This window comes from Nilaparvata lugens, chromosome 7, assembly GCF_014356525.2.
Source record: "Nilaparvata lugens isolate BPH chromosome 7, ASM1435652v1, whole genome shotgun sequence".
NCBI classification, from domain to species: domain Eukaryota; kingdom Metazoa; phylum Arthropoda; class Insecta; order Hemiptera; family Delphacidae; genus Nilaparvata; species Nilaparvata lugens.
In genome coordinates this window covers 3,004,460-3,017,569 of record NC_052510.1, presented here as the reverse complement: position 1 = coordinate 3,017,569, position 13,110 = coordinate 3,004,460, and the positions used below count along the sequence as shown (strand labels likewise).

At 37.8% G+C, this 13,110-nt stretch overlaps 1 protein-coding gene across 1 annotated transcript; it reads left to right on the top strand.

Annotated features, from left to right (window-relative positions):
- The first annotated feature begins 999 nt into the window (after window positions 1-999).
- LOC111049277 (zinc finger MYM-type protein 1-like) lies at window positions 1,000-1,812 on the top strand. The gene has a single exon (XM_022335314.1). The coding sequence runs from the start codon at window positions 1,000-1,002 to the stop codon at window positions 1,810-1,812; it is 813 nt and encodes a 270-aa protein (XP_022191006.1).
- Window positions 1,813-13,110: the final 11,298 nt, after the last annotated feature.

Here is a 13,110-nt window from a genome sequence, read left to right as displayed (position 1 = left end):
CTTTCATCTTTAGCAAAACCAAGTGTAGCCGCTCAATTAAATGATCAATTGAACAGTGACATGAAGAAAGCCCGTTTGGCTCTTGAAATTATTTTTACAACAGTTAAGTACCTTTGCCGGCAAGGTTTGGCCATAAGAGGACATGAAGATATTAACTCAAATTTTTTGCAATTGCTAGAACTTAGGAAAAAAGACGTTCCTGAGTTAAAAGACTGGTTGGGGCGTTCTGGGTATAAATGGATCTCACATGACGTTCAAAATGAGATAATTGATATATTGGGCAAATCTGTTGTGCGCTCAGTGCTAGATAAAATCAAGAATAGTGAACACTTTTCAATTATTGTGGACGAAACAAGTGATATATCGATTCATGAGCAAGTGTCATTTTGTGTTCGAACTGTAAGTGACGATTTAATAATCAATGAAGACTTTATTGGTTTATATGAGACTCCTAATACCGAAGCACAAACTCTTTTCAAAATTGTTAAGGACATTTTTGCGCGGCTTAATTTACCTATTGAAAAATTGAGAGGACAGTGCTATGATGGAGCGGCAAACATGAGAGGAAGATTTAAAGGCCTGCAAAAGTTACTTTTGGATATTCAGCCCCAGGCACACTACGTGCACTGTACAGCCCATAGTTTGAACTTAGCAGTGCAGGACAGCCTTTCTTGCCTCCCATGCATGAGGGATGTTATGGCCTTAGCCAAAGATCTAATAAATACAGTTAAGGAATCTAACAAAAGAATCAATTTATTTAGAAACATACGCCTCGAAAGTGAAAATAATCAAGCCAATCTTCGACCACTTTGCCCGACCCGATGGACAATGCGAGCTTCAAGTATACAGAGGATTTTGAAAAACTATGAAGATCTCCTACAGTTTTTTGAGATATTTTCCTCAACAGACAAAACTGAAGCAGGTTATAAATGTGCGGGTTTTCTTGAATCTATGATACTGTTCAGGACTTATTTATTTTTGAATTTATATTGCCATGTAATGAACGTAGTAGAAGAAGTTAACGAAAACATTCAGAGCCCTCATCTAAGTGTAACTGAAGTGGAAGGCATGTTTAAAGGATTGATTAGCATTTTAGATGATAAGCGAGATGGCTTTGAGGAGTTTTGGAAGTCGTGCTTAAAAAACAAATTTTCACAAGTAGAAGAGCCTGTGATTCCAAGGAAACGGCGCGTTCCAAATAGATATGAAAACGACGGAGCCAGCTCACCACATAACTTCAACACCCCAAAGGACTACTTCAAAGCTCTCTACATCGAGGTGTGTGAAACGGTGCGATCTTGCATCAAAGAACGCTTTGAGTCCACGGGCTTGTCGCGGCTCGTTGCGGTCGAAAAAGAGTTTTTGAGTGTGTTAGTGGCGAACGAAGAAGGTTCAAGTTTCGAACAGTCGAAAGATTTTTTTAAAAATGACCTGGATGTTGAAAGGTTGCAAATACATCTAAACATGTTAGCCGATATTAATAGGCAAAATAATTTAAAAATGAAATCAATGCGTGATGTAAGGAAATATCTTTCACAAGAGCCAGCCATTAAAAAAATGCTGTCAGAAGTGGTTAAAGTGATCAAGCTTCTTCAAGTAGTGCCAATTTCGTCGGCAACGGCAGAACGCTCTTTTAGTGCACTCCGTCGACTGAAGACGTATCTGAGATCAACAATGGGACAGAAACGGCTGAACAATTTAGCAGTCCTTCACGCCCACCGTGATGTCCTGGACGAAGTTCACTTGAGCACGGTGATGAACGAGTTTATAAGCAGCAATGAACTCAGAAGGCATACTTTTTCAATGGTATAAGGAGAAGGACATTGGCCAATCAATGGATATGTATGTAAGTTAAACTGAATTAAATACAGTAATTATTTTATTCTTCATACTCTCTGTATTTTAAGTAAGTAGACCTAGGCTTTTTATCTTCTGAAAATTTGGCTTTTCGAGTAATATTAGATATTCTTTATGCTATTTTTAGTTCATTAATTTTGCTCATTTTTATTTTATTTTAGTGTGAAAGAGTAAAATGTGATTTGTTTCTGCCTATATTCTTTATACTGCATAATTAAATACAGCGTTTTAGGTCTTATAAATTCAAAATTGGTCCATGATTAGGGACATTGGCCAACCAATCAATATGTATATATACATATTGGGTTAATACAGTATTTATTCTTCATACTCTCTGTATTTTTAATAAATAGAAAGAAGTAAGCTTTTTTCTTCCATAAATTTGACTTTTTGAAAAATATTTTATACCAGTAGTTAAATAAAGCATTTCTAGGCCTTATAAATTTAAAAAAAATTTGTTGGGGGGGGGGGGGTTGGCGGACCACCCGGTTAGGGCCCCCCCAATAATTTTGACAAGTCGGCGCCTATGGATAAGAGTATAGATTTGAAAAATGTTATTGTCTTCTCTCAAGGATAGAGAGAATAAAAACTAAAGAAGAACAGGAAGGAGAATAGAGAGAATAACTTGTGGAAGAAAACCTCACGAAACTAACAGAACTGATAGGGCACGTACACACATTTGGAAGTTTGCAGTTTGCTACAAGTAGAGTCTGGAGAGTAAAAGCGTAGAGTGCACGTAGAGTAAATGAGTAAAGTAAAAGACCAACTCTCTCTCTCTTGGAGCATCACATGTCGATCCACGTTAATTAATTAGGTTGGCCCCTTCTGCTCACTACTCTACTATCAGTATTCTGCTTGAATATGGGAAGCACACAGGTGTCAACTTAGGTAAATGCTGACGATTTAAGGTGAATATCACTCTAGCTGTATAGTGAGATTCCCACTACCTGAGGAAGAAAGAGGAGGAGAAGATAGAGATGAAGGACAAGGAGGATGAGGAAGAAGTAAAAAAGGAGACAGAAGAAAATAAGAAGAAGAAGATGGAGGAGTCAGCACAAGGAGGAGAAGAAGATGATGAAGAAGTCAGGACAAGGAAGAGATGAAGAAGGAGAAGGTGGAAGAGAAGGAGAAGACATGAGAGGGAGAAGGTGAAGGAGCAGGAGAAGAAGTGAAAGAAGAAGGAGAAGCAGGAGGATTAGGAGGAGGATAAGGAGATGGAGGAGATGAGGGAGAAGGAGAAGAAGAAGAAAAAGGAGAATGAGGCAGAAGAAGGAGCAGGTGAAGGTGGAGGAGAATGAGAAGGAGCAGGTGATGGAGAAGGAGAAGGTGAAGAGTAGTGAGAAGGAGAAGGAGAAGAAAAAGAAGAAGAAAAAAGAGAATTGGACAGGAGGAGGAGGAGCTGAAGGAGGAGGAGCAGGTGAAGGTGAAGCAGAAGGAGAAGGAGCAGGTGATGGTGGAAGAGAAGGAGCAGGTGAGGGAGAAGAAGGACGAGAAGCGGGAGGATGAGGAGAAGGAGAAAAAGTTGGAGGAGGAGAAGAAGAAGAAGATAAGAGAGAGTGAGAAGAAGGAGAAGAAAAAGACAGGAGGAGGAGAAGGTGATAGAAAAGTAAAAGGAGAAAAAAAAGAGGAGAAGCATGAGGATGAGGAGAAGAAGAAAAAAAACAGGAGTGAGAAGGAGAAGAAGGAGAAGAGGGCCAAGATGGAGAAGAAGAAGAGAAGAGAGAGTGAGAAGAAGGAGAAGAAAAAGACAGGAGGAGGAGAAGGTGATAGAAAAGGAAAAGGAGAAAAAAAGGAGGAGAAGCATGAGGATGAGGAGAAGGAGAAAAAAAACAGGAGTGAGAAGGAGAAGAAGGAGAAGAGGGCCAAGATGGAAAAGAAGAAGAAGTCAAAGACAGGAGAAAAAGAAGGTGTTGGGGGGGGAGATGAATGAGAGGAGGAGAGGAAGCAGAAGAATGATGAGAAGGAGTAGAAGAAGCAGAAAAAGAAGGAAAAGAGAGAAGCAGGAGAAGGAGGAAGAGGCGTTTGAGAAGGAGAAGGGGAAGAAGAAGAAGGTGGATAAGAAGAAGAAGAAGAAGAAGGACAATAAGAAGAAGAAGCCATGTGAAGGAGAAGAACAAGGAGAACGAGATGGAGTAAGAGGAGGTGATGGAGAAGGAGAAAGAGAATAAGGAGAAGAAGAAGAAGAAGAAGAAGAAGAAGACGAAGAAGACGAAGAAGAAGAAGAATAAGGAGAAGAAGAAGAAGAAGAAGAAGAAGAAGAAGAAGAAGAAGAAGAAGAAGAGAAGAAGAAGAAGAAGAAGAAGAAGAAGAAGAAGAGGAAGAAGAAGAAGAAGAAGAAGAAGAAGGAGAAGAGGAAGGAGAAGAGGAAATAGAACGAGGAGGAGAAGGAGATGGGGAAGAAGAAGAAAGTGGATAAGAAGAAGAAGAAGAAGGAGAATAAGAAGAAGAAGCCATGTGAAGGAGAAGAACAAGGAGAACGAGATGGAGTAAGAGGAGGTGATGGAGAAGTAGAAGGAGAAGAAGGAGAAGAAGAAGAAGACGAAGAAGACGGAGAAGACGAAGAAGAAGAAGAAGAAGAATAAGAATAAGAAGAAGCAGGAGAAGAAGAAGAAGAAGAAGATGATGAAGAAGAAGAAGCACAAGAAGAAGGAGAAGGAGAAGGAGAAAGAGAAGAAGAAGAAGAAGAAGAAGAAAAAATTCACAGGGCATACTGTCGGTTAGAAGAGAACGTCACTTGTGTGACATCTATATAGCTGAGTGTTAGCATTGGCTGAATTTGGAGCATAGAGACTAGCAACGCCATCTCTAGTCAAATTAGCCAACTTACTTACATTCGACGTTAATTTTATTCCTGTGACAAGTTTTGAATGGAGTTTAGTTGAATGAATCAGAGTTCGAATTGCAGAAGTAAGAGATAGCGTTCGCATTCAAAAAGGTCATGACCTGACGTAAGTTGCTTACTTGATTCTCTCTAGTGTAATAAGTTATACATAATATTCAATATAGTATATTTCGCACCTAGAGCAGAAAATGAGATTCTTCCGGCTCGAAATCAATTTCAAGTCCGAGGCCGTTGGCCGAGGACTAGAAAAGATTGAGAGCCGGAATAGCTATTTATGTATTAAGAGCGTAATGCGCGACTTTATCGCGCAAAACAGTTATCACATGACGCGAAGCGGAGCGTAATAATTTTGCAAGAGCGATAAAGAAGCATTACGCGCGAATTACATACAAAAATTTTTCTACAACTGCCCAAACCTGTTAAATTACTTATATTGGCCGAGTTACAATTACCGACTTTTTAGGTTAAGATCTGACTTTTTGGCGAGCTGCTTACAATCAGCTGATTAGGGAGCGTAAAGAAACTCTTCTGCGCATGCGCGAATGATTTGGGAGTGTTAAAGTAAATCTACTGCGCATGCGCAGATGGGTAGCGAGCGAAAAAGTAGATTCTCCTCAGAAATAAGCTGTTTTACGAGGATAATTGAGTGTGTAAATTCTTTCTTTACGCGCAGTTGTAGAAAAATACATTTTTGCCCGTGGTGCGAACGCTTTTTTCGCCACACACAAGAATCAACAATATATATATGAGAATAGTTGTTTACTAAGCTCTTCCGAAAGCAGAAGTGGAAGGTGATAGCTCTAGCAAATCTGAGGTAATCCGAATATCAGGAAATTGTCCAAGTATTTTTATTTTTTATTGTGATTTGTCTAAATAACCTAAAGGATGATGTTCAATCATGTGGGAGGTTGAGTTTATACGTTTTTATTCTTCCAAATGACAATAGGATGATATTATTTTTAAATGTTTTAATAATTGAATAATGAACATGAATAATGAAAAGTTTTTTGATCACCTTTCTTAGTTCCATGTTGGCGGCTGGAAAGGGAACTCTTTCAGGCCTAGGCCGGAAAGAAACCAGTTCTGACGTCAAATGAGAGTCGTCTGCAAACAATGTCTTTCAGATCTACATAGGGACTGAAAACAGCTGCTTTCTGTGCAGTGTGACGAAAACAATAATTCAAGATAACTATTACAATATTGCAAACACTCCCTCCATAAACAAAGCCATAGTGCATGACAGGTGGTTGATGGTGACGTCAGCACAGGTAGGGCTCCTACACCAATAAAAACACTAGCTAATCGACCGAGCGAAGTGAGATCTAAAATTCAAGTCGACGGTTTTGCATTTCTTTTTATGTTTATATGTTTATATTCATATTTTCATGTTTATTTATTTATATTTATTAGATAGAGCGAACAATACAATAGTCGGAAAAGAAAAAACAGGCTATTGCCCAAATCTTCTTAAATTTCCTGATTTTGTCACAAATCGTCCAAATATTATGAAGGTTATGTTCACTTCAATTTCAACACCAAATCTTCAATCTGAAACTATGAATCTTAATAAAACAAAGAATTTCAAATTTAGATAAATTGATAATGAAACTTCCGTTAAAACAAAAACAAAAGTTCAAATATTCACAAAATATATATTGTTCCGCAATATATTCCCATGAAATTTGACAGGTATGTCCCTTTTCGAAATTCGCGTCGACGTATACATAAGTTACGGTTTTTTGAAATTTTGCATTTTAAGGATAATACAGAAGGGAAAGAAGTTTCCTTTAAACGCCAATATTACCGGAAAAATCAGACTTTAGAATTATTCATCATTAATCAGCTGAAATAAAGAAATTTTTATCGATTTAGGAGCTCTAACTGTGCTGACGTCACAAGAATGCACTATGGCTTTGTTTACGGAGGTTGTGCTTGGTCTAAGACCATCAGCTGGAAATTCCAAATAACTAAAATAAAAAAAACACAAATTTTTCAGAGCAAAATAAATTACAGTAGTCTCTTCGGATCAAACAGAAGCATTCTATATTGAGGTCCTCGTTATAATAGCAGTGGAGAAAGATAGGAGAAACACATTGCCGACTCTCTGTCCTGTCAATGCCTTCTATACACGGTAGCTGATACAGGTTTATTAATATAATATTATCTGTTCTTCCTTGTACAAAATGATCAATCATACTTTATTAAGCAAGGGTTATTATAGTTTTAAAAATTCTGTAATTGATTTCCATAATTGGATTAAATACTTTGTTAATTACTCATTAATTCTACATTGCTAAAAGACAATCTGGCAACAGGGCCAGCTATCCATTTTGTTGATTGATAGACAAGGATAGCAATACCATAACTAATAAAATACTCCCGTTATAACGTGGACTTCACTATAACATTTTATCATCGGGAAACAATAGCATAAGTAGATATCCCATGGTATAGGGAATTTATGTCGCAACTTTTACTGTTATCTCAAGCCGATTACTATCGATTATTGCCAATTTTTACTGTTTTGTTGGGGTGAGAGTGTATGAACGGCACACTTTGAGAGACTACCAGCGTCACACAGCTGCATGGGAAAGAACTACATGGTCTATCAGCTTGGGATAACAGTAAAAGTTGCGACATAAAAGCCCTATACCATGGGATATCTACTTACGCTATTGTTTCTCTATGATTTTATACTACAGCATCACAGTTCTATGAGTTTTATATGACTTGTGTATCTGCCATACGCTAAATAAAACTGCCAGAATTTCTTATATATTATGAGAAATAATTTATAAGAATTATAATTTGTAAATTACATAGACGCAATTCTTGCAATGCTGGACTTCCAATGAGTATCCACTTCCTCAATATTATGATCACTAATTACCTGAATGTAATCATGTAAACATACGTACCTGAAGGTAGGTTACCTGAACCTGCAAACCAACTGGAATGATAATAACACCAGACGTAGTAATATCATTACCATATTAACATCTATGGAGAACCCCAAATTTATTCAGCTTTCAAGACATACAAACCTCTCCAAAGTTTGCACATCTCTTTACCAAACATCGCTACACATTACACTCTGTCTCTCTTCTAGAGGAGGAATAGAGGGAGATAGAGGAGTGATGATGGAGAAATGATGACGAATTGGATAGGGTATGGAGGAGGAATGAGAAAGGAATGGGGGAGAGATGGAGGGTTTGAGGAGGAATGAAGAAGGGGAGGAGAAACAAAGGATGGATGGAGGAGAAATGAAGGAGGAATGAAGGAGGAATGAAGGATATATGGAGAAGGAATGGAGGAGGAATGAAGAAGGAATGGAGAAGAAATCAAGGAGAAATAAAAGAAAGAGGAATTCAGGAGGAATGGAGGAGGAATCAAGGAGAAAAGAAAGAGGAATTCAGGAGGAATGAAGGGTGAAAGGGGAAGGAATGGAGGAGGAATCAAGGAGAAAAGAAAGAGGAATTCAGGAGGAATAAAGAAAGAATGGTGGAGGAGTGGAGGAGGATTCAAGAAGGAATGAAAGAGGAATTTAGGAGGATTGGAGGAGACAAGGAAGAGGAATTCAGGAGGAATAGACAAAGGAATGGAGGAGGAATGAATAAGGAATGGATAGGGAATGAGAGGGTAATGGAAGAGGAATGGAGGAAGAGAAAATGAGTCAGCAAGTTCAGTTTGTTCTATTCAGCTCCAATGTCAACTTCAAGATTGACTTCAATTTGCGTGTCTCACAAGGGTATCATTTAGGGGTGAACTGCAAACATTAGAACCCCTGAAGTTTGCTTGAGTTCGAGCATATTATGCTGTGATACTGAACAATATGAGGATACATAAAATTCGGTTGAATTTCAGCATGATGCTATAATATTAGATAATATGAGAGCTTTTTGTGTAGTTGAGAAGTTGATATTGTGGTAATATTATTCATATAGAATGAAAAAGACTAAGAAATTGTCAAAAACCACAGATTTATTGATACTTAGGCTAGCTTCACACGCTTTCGGTTTCATTCGGTTCGGTTCGTTACCGAAAACGAATGAGGTTTCCATACATGTCAGGTTTTAATTCGTACGGTTCCAATTAGGTATTTTCTTCTCAAACACAGCTGTGTCTGGATTTTCACAGTTCATGCTTGTATATTTGATATAACAGCTTGTGTTTAATTGTGATACCATGTTATTTCTTGAACAACAAAATTTAAAAATTAATTAAGAATTGTGAATGATTTGAATAGTTTCTTTTTAATTTTGTTAATTTTTGATGTTCAGAGAGATGATTTTTTTTGAATTGAAAATTTGTTCTTGTTTTGACACATGGTATAATATAAACTTCATCTCTTCTCTCCATTGATGAAATCATGTAAATTCGTGGAAAAATAAAAAAAAAATAAAAGAATAAAAATTCTCCCTGAGTTTCAATTTATATCTTTCATATTCTTCTAGCAAACTATCCATTGAGAAAAAATGTACTGTAAACTAACAGGAATGAATGGACCATATGATTTTGACTTGGGAAATTTTGAAACAGATAATCACGATATCAGGTAAAATAAAAACAAAAAAGCAAGCGTGTGTGAAAGACTTTGTTTTCCCTGTTTCCCTAGCAACGAATTCGAATATGATGAAACCTGTTCATGTCGAGGGGGCGTTCGGTGCTATGCGGTTGCTATTCGGTACCGAATTCAAACCGAATCGTCGTTTCATACTTATCGGAATTTGCCGAAAACGAAACGAACCGAGCCGAACCAAAAGTGTGTGAAAGTAGCCTCTCGCTAACAACGAATTGAAACCTGATGGAATCTATTAGAGTCAAGTGGGCGTTTGGTTCTATGCGGTTTCTATTCGGTACCGAATTCAAACCGAATAACCGTTTCACACTTATCGGAATTGCCGAAAACGAACCGAAAACGAAACGAACCGAATGAATGTGAAACTAGCCTTAGAAAGACCGGTTTCGGTTATTACACCATTGTCAATTGTTTAACAGAGATTGACAATGGTGTAATAACCAAAACCAGTCTTCTAAGTATCAATAAATCTGTGGTTTTTGACAATTTCTTAGTCTTTTTCATCCAATAATATAAGAACTTCTAAGTACGATTGAATTTGAGCATTACAATATACTGTAATAATGGATAGTGTTCATGTCTAAAGGTGCGTACAGATTTACGCGCCGCGACATGAGCAATTCACTTTTAATCAGCTGATTATATCTGTATTTTTACAGAAACGGTAAGATACAGATATAAAAAGCTTGGCATCAGCTGATTAAAAGTGAATTGCTCATGTTCGCGGTGCATAAATCTGTACGCACCCTTAAAGGGAGACATTAGATCAAATACTGTACAAGGTTCATGGGAAGAGGTCAACACATGTAGCCATTCTGTTGATTATTCTAAAGTTTGTTTAATTGCTGTTCGCCTCGGCTGATAAAGAGCTAAAGTCGCGTACAGATAGACGCGCCTCGAACACGCTCCGATCATAACGTTACGCCATATGTTACGCAAGGGTTCGCTAGAGGTTCGAAATATGTTCGAAGGATGATCGCGCGCTTGTCGTATTGTTGACTTCGCTACAACCATAGCCACCTCTAATACAAGGCCCCGGCCTACGATATTGCAACGTCGCAGTGTAGGCCTAGAATCTGTAGGCCCCATACATTATTGGTGAAAAAGATTTCAAAAAATCTGGTGTGGCGCACTCACACAACTTCCTTGCTGTTATGAAAATTGATCACCTGACGCTAGTGTTTCCGCGCATCTCAAGTTTACTTATACCACTATTCAAATTGCAAAGATCTGAGCCAGCTGGTGACAGGACAATAATGCTGGAAACACACGAGGTCTGCTATCTCTTCATAGTGAAGTAATATTTAATAGAATCAACAGTTGCCAACAGTTTGCAATTGAAATAACACATTTTCTCGAATTTCGAGCTTTTTTTCAATTTTAGGTGAAAATGTAACTGGTCATTATTGTAGAGATTTTTATGCTCAATCTTTTCCACTCAAAATTTTTCGTTTAAATTGTATCTGAAGCCTGATAGTTGGGAATCTAAAATCAAACTTTGCATAGATAGGGCGGAGCTCCTTAACTATTCTAGGTATAAATTTGATCAAGAGCCGTTTTCGAGAAAATAGCGAAAACCCCTGTTTTGACAACATTTTCGCCATTTCAGCCGCCATCTTGAGTTGCATTTGATCGAAATTGTTCGTGTCGGATCCTCATATTGTAATGACCTTAAGTTTCAAATTCAAGTCATTCCGTTAATTGGGAGATGAGATATCGTGTACACAGACACACATACACTCATACACACACACACACACACACACACACACACACACACACATACAGACCAATACCCAAAAACCACTTTCTTGGATCAGGGGACCTTGAAACGTATAGAAAGTGGGGTACCTTAATTTTTTTCGGAAAGCGATACTTTCCTACCTATGGTAATAGGGCAAGGAAAGTAAGAATGATACTAGAAATCCTCAGTTGTGACCTTATAGAAGGGTGGGAATAGTTGGATAGTGGGATCGTCACCCAATTGAGAGTGGGATCAATGTGGGATCCCAATTGAGAGTAGGATCAATGTGGGATGATATGTCATCAGTCTCCCACCCCAGCTCTCTGCCTAGGCTTATTGTCTAGCGTCTGCATCAGATTCCCCTCTCCAGACTAGGCTAGACCGCCCTAGGCTCTATGCATTGTTGCTTTACAATGTTATCGTCGACGATTTAGTCTGGAATTAACCTCACATTCAGCTGTATCGAGTGCGAATTGGGTGAAGTGGCTGTTAGAGCTGTATTGATTGGGTCTATTTGCTTGTAGTTTGTTTGAGAAACAGCAAATCTATAGTGAGGTCCACGTTATAAAGGCAGTGGAGAAAGATAGTGGAATAACGTTGCCGATCCTCTGTCTTTTCAATGCCTTCTATAGACGGTAGCTGATACTGGTTTATTAATGTGATATTAACTATTTATTTTCGTTCAAAATAATCAATTATATTTTATTAAGCAAGAAACTATATTCTTTAATAATTTCATAATCAAGATGAAATATTTGGCAATTGAATGATGAATGAATGGATAATTATTCTATTACCAGATACAAGAAATATTTTTACAAATAAAATGATCATTAAATTACAATAATTTTTGGCGTGACTGGAGAAAGAAGCCTTGAGCTCCAGCCACAAGTTCTAAAAATAAGAAATACATTTTCTAATCTATAATAACAGCAGTACAAATGATACGATTCTGTTTATGGAAAATAATCTATGGATGTTGAATTTCATCAATAATCAAGTACTTGACAAACAGAAGTAGTTAAATGCACAGAAAAAAAATTGTCGAGTTTTAGTGAAGAGATAGCACTATCCGCTTTGGTGAATGATAGACAAGGATAGCAATACTATTGCCAATTAAACACCGTCATTATAACGTGGACCAGACTATGGATCGAGATATTTATCTATTTCTGAAATAGTGGAGGAACGTTATGAATTCATGATGACACAACACATATTTTCCAAGAATGTTCATAACTGATAATATAATATCACTAGCCGAAAGGCTCGCTTCGCTCGCCATATCCGTCTAGCCAGGGGGCTCCGCCCCATGGACCTCCGACTGGATCGTCCAAGAATGAGATCAGCAGGCTCGCTTCGCTAGCCTGCATTTTTCGTTTGTAGGACGATCATATGTTAGGACGATCCAGTCGGAGGTCCAGACTAAACGTCTGGCTAAACGGATATGGCGAGCGAAGCGAGCCTGACGGCTAATTATATAAAATTCCCAATAATAGCTCTGATTCAAGTAGCAGTGCCCAATCAGTTTTTCCGCGAAATGCATTTCAATCTTCAACTTGGTGCCAACCTAACAAAGTCAACTGAACTTAATGCCAACCTGACAGAATTATTAATTTAGTTACCAGTTAACAATTGTTTCGAAAGGTACTCTCTCTAGATTATAGTTCTATATTTACATGGTATGGACATTTTTCAATTATAATTAAGAGAATAAGAAGAATATACATGCTAAAAGACGAACTTTTAACCCTCAAAAACCACCATTAGAGTTAAAATATTGCCAAAAGATTTCTTAGTGCGCCTCTAAAGGGCCAACTGAACATACCTACCAAATTTGAACGTTGTTGGTCCGGTAGATTTTTAGTTCTGCGAGTGAGTCAGTCAGTCAGTCAGTCAGTCAGTCAGTCAGTCAGTCAGTGAGTGTCATTTCGCTTTTATATAATTATATAGATGGAAGCTGCTGTGGAATATAGAAATCTTCTGAAGCCCAGCAAATCTTTCACCTAAAGTTTGATAATATGCATAATCTACATTGAATTCTAAACCATGATTACTTGTTGATATAGTCTTTTCCATTATATAATC